Here is a 9037-nt window from a genome sequence, read left to right as displayed (position 1 = left end):
TTAGCATTTTCCTCAAAAACCAGTTGTATACAATAATATACATGTTTTCTCCCCCTGGTGGATGATCTATGTATCACAGGTGGCAAAGGCCACTTTTTTTTCAAGAATTCAAGATGGCCGCATGCTAGGTGGAAGTGATAAGATGCCCTCATTTTGAAACAGTTACAGTAAGTAAAATGAAAAGTAATGTGATTATATTTCAAAATAAGTCTTTACTAGGGTGAACCAGCTCATCATAACTTATTTTGCATTAAATATTTTATAGAAAAACTGTCAGGAAAAGGTGTGAATCAAATATGATACTATGGGTATATAAATGTATTTCATGGGTCAGTGCATCAGTTGTTGTTTTAGTGCATTTCTTGATTAAATTTGTATTATATGTACAGTAATTCAAACTGCACTAAATATATTATTCAATTTAAGCTTGAATATTTCTTTCAGTATATATTTTGAGTATAATTTTATGTTTATGTCAGTTGTAAATAGTATATAATTTGTAAATGTAACAATGTATTGTTTGTTTGATTATGATTTGAATATTTAGATTGTAAAGAAGTACAATGTAGAAGATGTCTTAAATATGATAATTGATGGAAATTCAAGTGACATAGAACAGTTAGGGGAGGAAGATGACGATGGTAGTGATGAGGAATGGACTCCTAAGGTAATGGCTGCTACAGAGAGATCAGATAGTAGTGGTGAAGAAGATGAACCTGTAGATAAAACAGACACACCAGTAACACCAAAACAGAGCACAACAAAGCAGTCAGCAAAGGGCAAAGTAAAAAAGAAAGAGTACAGATGGAGAAAAGTGCCATTTAAAAGTCCAAGTGTTGATTTTGATAGACATGTTGAGGACGTCTCTACAGAAAGGTCAGAGTGGACACCATACATGTATTTCAAGCAGTTTGTTACTGATGAAATGATTCAGGATATTGCACAACAAACTAACTTGTACAGTGTACAGAAACTGGGAACATCAGTAAACAAAACACCCAAAGAAATTGAACAGGTTCTTGGCATGTATATGCACATGGGGTTGGTACAGATGCCCAATGTAAGAGCCTATTGGGAGATGAAGACAAGGTACCCCACAGTGTGTGATGTGATGTCTCAAGAACGATTCCTTAAATTGCTGCCACTGATTCATTTTCAAGACAACCTCGGTGTGTCTGACGACCAGAAGAAATACAAACTGTGGAAAATCAGACCATGGTTAGAAAAACTGCGCCAACAGTTTCTTCTCATACCTCCTGAAGAATTTCATGCGGTGGATGAAGTAATGGTGCCTTTCAAAGGTAAGTCTAACCTGCGTGTTTACATACCATCAAAATCTCACAAATGGGGGTTCAAGATGTGGGCACATGCTGGACAAAGTGGGTTTCTGTATGATTTTGCTGTCTGCCAAGGTGCGGAAAATCCAGATAAGGAGAAATCTGATGTTGGTGTTTCCGGAGATGTTATCCTGAAATTGACCTCAACCCTTCCAGCAGGACAAAATCACAAGGTTTTTGCTGACAACTATTTTACATCAGTACCTGTGGTGGATCAACTGAAAGAACGAGGACTCTACTATTTGGGAACAGTTCAAATGAACAGGGTAAAGAACTGCAGTATGATGGAAGAAAATGATTTGAAGAAAAAAGAAAGAGAGTCATGGGATTTCAGAGTGAATCAGAAAAACCCTATCATTGTGAGATGGTGTGACAACAAGACTGTGAACCTACTCTCCTCATTTGTTGGAGTTGAACCAGTGACAAATGTGAAACGCTGGGATCGAAAATCCAAAATGTACATAATGGTGCCAAGACCCGCTATTGTGGAGACATACAACAAATATATGGGTGGTGTTGACCTTCTTGATATGTTGTCTGCTCTTTACAAGTTCTCCTTTAGATCCAGAAGATGGTATCTGTACATTTGGTGGCACACTGTCACTGTGGCAGTCATAAATGCATGGAATCTTTACAAGAGAGACCGGAAAGAACTGGAACCTACGAAGAAACCAATGCCATTGCGAAGATTTCAAGCTTCTGTTGGGACTTCTCTCACAAGCGCAGGAAAAGGCAAGATCCGGTATGGCAGACCACTGTCCTCTCCAGAACACGAGAAAATACCCCCACGTGAAAAATGAGCTGTTGCTGTACCCTCTGATGTGAGAAAGGATGGCATTGACCATTTACCAACTTGGAAAACAAGACAGAGGTGCAAGCACTGCCCAGGAAGTCACTTCTCACATGTCTACTGTGAGAAATGCAAAGTCAACCTTTGTCTAAACAAAGACAGAAACTGTTTTTTGGCATTTCACGAAACATAAACAAGTTGCCAAATATACTTTACACACAGTGTAAGTACTAAACCTGTTGTAAAAAGTTGTTAAATGTTGTAAAACATATTTGTGTGTGCTAAGGTTTTTCTAAAGGCACACAGTTTTTGGTTGACTTGAAACGCCTGGTGTTTCAAATGTGATACAAAAAAAAAATCATATTTCCAGGTCATATTAAAAAAATTTTGTTTTTGAACTCTCAAAAGGATCCAATAAACAGTTCAGTCTTGAAAAAAACGAATTTTCTGACTATTCATTCATATAGCAGGCTTTATAGGGTTAACTTGTACCTGGTGTCAGTCGTGTTGGGTTTGAGTAACAGTAACAGTATCTTCTAGTGTCCACACTTATTATATGTACATGGGCTTGTAAGTTCTTTTTGTGAGGATAGTCTTGGTAATGTGAAGGGAGTGACCAGTCTGTCATCATGGTTGCTTTGACTTCCTGGTAACTGGTTTCTCCATATCCAGTCACCAGTCCTGAAGGAAAATCTTGATTTCATAATAAGTCTCGGTAGTGCAATATTTTCTCATTTCTTAATGGAAATCTTTCCAGAATTAATTTTTAATACGCTGCCTATAAATGTATTGGAAGTTTTCACAATTTATTATTATACAGTGTTGAAATGTACTGAATTTTTTGACATTGATCTGTGACAGTGTAGGTCGGCTCCACACTATCGGGTCCTTCCAGGAGCCTCTTGAACCTGCCACCATCTGTAACATAACCAAGGGATGAGCCAGGCAAATGAGGACACATGTGTAGCAGCAAGGGATAGGTGCATAAAGTGACAGTGCTTTAATTAAAAAACAAATTGTCCAAATTAAAGAGTGCAGTGTTCCATCCATTATAAATAATCCTTGAAATGGTACACAAGTGGAGGTTAAAACAGTTCAATAAATTATCCATAAAACAATGTTAATATCCTATGGCAGAAAACTGTCCTTTAAAACTGAGTCCCCGGTGCAACTTTTTGTAAACGACATCTCCTCTGCTTACCTCTGCTGCAAGGCCATGCAACAGAGGAGATGCCCATCTGATAGACACAGCCATCCAACTTCAACAGGTCCGGGTTCCTACTGCCCCATGAGATCCAGCAGGGCTTCCAATTCGGACCTTATTCCAAGGCTCGGGTCCCTGTAGCCATCTGTGACCCCAGCAGGGCTCCAGTTCTGAGCCTCGCTGACTTCCTGGACATACACAGAATCAAGCCTCATTCTGTCCATCTTCCACTGCCTTCCTGGACTTGCATGGGAGCGAGCACCTGGTCACTAAACACTATCAGTTGATGTGGCCACCTTCAGCCCCGAGCATGGGCCTCACACTCCCAAGGGGACTTCCTGCCTTTTCGCTTCCACACCAGCTCTCTCTGCCTCTCCATCCCTTCTTTAACCTCAATTCTTCAGTCTTTTCCTTTTATTGTATTTTTCCCCCTTCTGTCCTGTGCAGGCTCAAGAGAAAAAGACTCATAAATGTCAAAATATAAATATTAAACATGAAAAAATCAACCCCTTCAAGTCGGTAGTTAATAGATGACCCTTCAGCAGTCATGACAGCCTTTAGTCTATTTGGACAGGTCTCGCTCTGTTAGCTTTGCATATCTAGACACTGCAGTTCTTCCCAATTCTTCTTTGTAAAACTGCCCAAGCTCAGTCAGATTGCATGTTGATTGTGACTAAACAGCCATTTTGAAGTCCAGCCACAAACTCTAAATTGGATTGAGATCTGGACTCTAACTTGGCTAGTCGGAGACATTACCAATGTTGTCTTAAGCCAGTCCTGTGTAGATTTGGCTTTATGCTTGGGGTCCTTTTCTTGATGGAAAATAAATCATCAAATATCATCAGGTTTCCCTCCAGAATCTCCATGTATTTTGCTGCTTTCCTTTTACCCTTTACCCTAACATGCATTCTACGACCTGCTGCAGAGAATCATCCCCACACTGTGATGCTACCAACACTACCTTTATGGTTTATGGTGGAGATGGCATGTTTTTGATAATGCGCAGTGTTTAGCTTACACCACATGTCATGATGATGGCCAAAAAGCTCAGTTGTGGTCTCGTGAGACCAAAGAACTTTCTTTCAGCTAATTTCAGAGTTTCCCATGTGCCTTGAGGCCAAAACTCTGCATTTTTTGTCACTCTGTCATAAAACTGGGACTGGTGAAGCACCAGTGCAACAGTTGTTGTCTGTCCCATCTTTCCTATTTGAGCCACTGTAGGTTCGCTCACTACACGTAGGGTTGCTCTCTTGGTGTTCTCCTTCAATGGTCTTCTTGCACAATTACTCAGTTTTTATGGAATCTGCTCTAGGCATGTTTACAGCTTTGCTATAGTCATTTGTATTCTTCACAATTAATTTAAGTGCAATTCAAGGGGCATTCAGTAGAACATTTTCTTTTATACAACCCTTGACTTATGCTTTTCAGTCACAGTTTCACAGTTGTGTTCTTTTGTGTAGGTTAGGCCTTGATACTGACTCTTAGACACTTTGCAGAGATCTCTTTTCACTTTGACTTTAAAAAAGGTTTTTTTTTTCTGTTGAACAGTGACACCTAAAAACGAAAAATTCAATAAAGAATGTTTGGACTTGGGATATCCGCTGTGAGCCACTAGGGGGTGTACTGCTGTCCTAACCCCGAACACAGACAGGCAGGACACAGGTTCAACTCAACACCCGTGTTTATTTACAGCTTTGTGCACAAAATACTAATATCACACCAATATACAGTCCCTTCTTGATGCCAGTCCATTCGCCTCCACTCATCCTCAGGCTTTGTCTCCTTTCTCCCGACTCTGGTGCCTCAATGGAGTGAGGCGGCTCCTCTTATTCAGGTCCTAGGAGTGTTCCAGGTGGATCATCAGTATTACCTGGAATCACTCCCAGGTGCGCTGGAGGTCCTCTATAGGGCTGTGCAGCTCCCCTTGGTGGCCCCCCATAGAACCCAACAGGGCTTCACCAAACTCCAGTTCCCGACATGCCCTGCAAGAATCTGTGGTGCCACAGCCACCAAGGAGGGCTGCCCTCTAGTGTCCCAGTGGAGTTATTGCCTCATCAATACCCTCTCCCCTGGTCCTTCCACTCTGCTGGCATCCCGGCTAGGTAGTGGCTGTGTCCCCCCCCCCCCCCCCCCCATCACACAGCTTTATCTGTTTAAATGTTTTCATTTTCTTTTTAGATTAGCCTTTCAAATCAACAAGTTGCTTTACATGAGTACCAGAAGTGGTGTAGCTTTATTTAACGTAAAGATATTTTTCTTTTTCTGTTTCATTTTCTGATATGCTACTTACCAATTTTAGTACCAATTTTAGCTTTTAACCTTTGTTGTTACTGAAGCGATGTTTTAGTTGATAATATTGCTTTTTGGTAAGGCACTGCTTTGTTCCTATCAGTCATGAAGAGCATATGCACAGAATCTCTAAAATCTGTCACAGTATTTGGACAGTTGTTTAGTATCACGTGTAGAAATTTATATTAAAGACATGAAGTTTACTAATACAATAAATCTACACTTTTACTTCTTAATGTAGTGTCTTCTCTCAGTCATTTAAGCTAAATGACTTGCTGTTTGCATGTAGCTAATGCACCTTACACATTACTGTATATTTAATCCAATGTGCTTAATAGCATTGTGAACATTCATTTAATTGTCCTCCTTTGCCAGACTTGCTTTTACTGGTACAGTAGCATGGTGGGGGACAGAGCCTGAATGGGAGATGGTCCCTTATAAGGCATACCATCATACAGCACACACCCACACTCGCTCATAGCTGTTGAACATTATTCAAGTTATTGTCTGTTTTTTTACCTGCATTTTTTATTACTCTTTAATTTAATATTTTTTGCTGCTGGAGTATGTGAATTTCCCCCTGGGATTAATAAAGTATCTATCTATCTATCTATCTATCTATCTATCTATCTATCTATCTATCTATCTATCTATCTATCTATCTATCTATCTATCTATCTATCTATCTATCTATCTATCTATCTATCTATTTAGATTCCCCACCTGAGCCAATGCACAACCCATGAAATGACAGAAGAAACTGGAGTGAGCAGGGAAATACAGATGTGGGAAGAACATACCAGCTCCATGCTGACAGCGCCTGAACAAGTATACTTTAAAAAAAGATGACTTGGTAACATAATCTTTAATTGTTGATAATATTATAGCTGCATGATGATGAAATGCTACTACCTCACAGCTCTTAAAAATCTGGGTTTGAATCCTGCATATGCCCCAACTCTGTGGAGTTTCAATATTTTTTCAAGTCTACAATGGGCTTTCTTTCTGTGTATTTCAATTTTCTTTCCATGTTTCTGAGACTTGCCTGTTATTTATTGACTTTACACTGACATGGTTTGCAAGAGTTTAAGGGGCTTTGTGATTTCTTGGCACTCAGGCTTGATTCCTGCTTACAGTATGTGGTCAGTGCTGCTCAGATTGACTTATGCATCCTGAGACCCTGAATTGGGGTTGTGGGGGTATCTAAAATCAGTGGAATTAAGTTATCTGTAAATTTTCTGGTTTGCCTTTTAGTTGTAAAGTAGTTTAAAAAGCTTTTTTGTAGTTGATATTTCAGGATATATAAGAAAAAGGGTAAAAGTAAATAGAAACAGCAGTTGAATGCCGAACAGTTAAATTTTCAGTTTCTTTTATTTAATTGAATGTGTAATTTTTTGATTGCGAGTGACTTTGATCTTTTTAATTTTAAGCTTGTTTGCAGAATTATATTTTTAACTAGATATTATCGTTCCTCTATCCTATAAATCCAAGAATTGCATGTCGCAATTAATAGCTTTACATTCTGCTCAACGTCACAGCAGTGGCAAAATCTATCAGAACAATACAAGCATTTCAGTCATGGAAAAAAAATTCTACGTGTAATAAAACCTTTCGCTGTTGCATAATGAAATAATAATACGTTACATTTGTTGAGAGGCTTTCACAAACCCAAGGTCGCTTTACATACAGAGTAAAAAAATAATAATAATCTGTGCATAATCTGTGCCAAGTCATCCAAAGCCGCAATTTTCTGCTTTTTTTATTTAAGCGCTTCTTTGAGCAGTGTAAAACATGAAATAAAATTACAATTAGCCTTTTCAATAGACTTTAGACTGCTTGTATACTTATATCTATTATTTATTATTTATTCCAAAACAGTCTTCAACTGATATTTATTTCTTGTAAGCAAAACATTCCGCTGGGTTACTTGTAAGGATGAAACAAGCTAAAAGGATTTTCAAAAGTCTTCCGCGTGTTGAGTTCACCAGTTCGTTACAATGCTGAAGCAACTAACTGGCAATCAAAACGGAATCTCAAGTTCAGTTAAAGGCGTCTTGTGACGTGTAGAGCGAGCACTGATAACCAGAAGTAGTTGGAGCTCTGGGTACTGCGAAATGACATTGTGCGTTGAACTGATATAGAATTCCTGAAAATGTAAGCTTTCACTTTTGACCCATTCAAAACAGTTGAAAATAGCATACAATTTTTAGACAACCGTTGAATTACAAGGAATATCTTCTTTTTTTTCTTTTTGATTAAAACGAGCGTTTTGCTGTTCCTGGTATGTGATTTTTTTTTTTAGTAATCGCTATTATTGGATGAATATAATTCGTGTGTAATACGGCAAAAGTCTTTTATCACTTTTCAAACTACAATAAGTGACAGATTTTTTTAGTGCAGTTTCCTGCAAGAGTGCTTCATTAAATTACCTTATTATTATCATAAATATATCATGTCGACCCATTTGTGTTGTCGCCATATTAGTATATACGCCACTTTGTTCGCCTCTTCTTTGTATCCGGGAAAGAAGTGGTCCATGTCTGTAATTAAATATGGAAAGTGAGGTGGTCTACAAAAGGAGCTTGTCTTTGAATGTCCTGCTTACCTTTTCCCCCCCAACTCGCGTATAATATGATTTAGCGAGGCTAAACTGGCCCCTTCTAAGTACAATAACGTATATGGCTTGCTTGTGTCCTGTTAAGGACATGTTCCCATTCAGAACTCATGCCCACTTTGCTCCAAATGCTATCAAAGACGGTTTCATTAAAATAATCTTCAATTATATTTAGCGAGTCTTGAAGTGGACTGAGCGAAGAGTTATGAAGATTTATTTCCTCCATTCGACTAACTAATCACTAGTACGCACTTTTGGGTAGAGAGGATTCAAAGTTTCTCACATGATGGGCACCGTACGCACTTTCCCAATTTTGAATGTCCAGGTAATACAGAATGCAAGTGTTCTGGATATTTGAGGAAGTCATAATGCCAGCCTAATGAGTCAATGTGTAACATGCAGAACTAGCAGTAATAAGTACAGTATTTGGAACGATGATACCGTTTAATTCGCGTTGTATTCTGTTGCCGATAGAGGGCGACATGTTATAACATTTGACGCACACTTTACCAGCAGGAGCTGTCCAACGTGCTTAAATCGAAGCTAATGTGATTGCATCGTGGAATACAAAAAAATTGTAAAAAGAATATTTCATCTCAGTGATTCAGATTAATTTTTTATACTGCTCTTGTGTTAATTGATTTCTCCGTGAGCACACATGCAACAGGAATTCATGAGAAAATGGGATTAGGAAATAGCTGCACAAATAATTCTGCACGATTCGAAAGGTAATATCCGTAGAAAGAGCGAACTACAACAGAAGACAGTTAAAAATTATTTAGTTTGTAATAATGCGGCATTCT

At 38.7% G+C, this 9037-nt stretch overlaps 1 protein-coding gene across 1 annotated transcript; it reads left to right on the top strand.

The window, feature by feature from the left end:
• The first annotated feature begins 583 nt into the window (after positions 1-583).
• Positions 584-2137, top strand: LOC114652780 (piggyBac transposable element-derived protein 3-like). The gene has a single exon (XM_028803097.2). The coding sequence runs from the start codon at positions 584-586 to the stop codon at positions 2135-2137; it is 1554 nt and encodes a 517-aa protein (XP_028658930.2).
• The last annotated feature ends 6900 nt before the right edge of the window (positions 2138-9037 follow it).

Source organism: Erpetoichthys calabaricus, chromosome 5, assembly GCF_900747795.2.
Source record: "Erpetoichthys calabaricus chromosome 5, fErpCal1.3, whole genome shotgun sequence".
In the NCBI taxonomy this organism is placed as follows: Eukaryota; Metazoa; Chordata; class Cladistia; order Polypteriformes; family Polypteridae; genus Erpetoichthys; species Erpetoichthys calabaricus.
The sequence above is the reverse complement of the archived record's forward strand: the minus strand, read 5'-3'. Positions and strand labels throughout refer to the sequence as shown.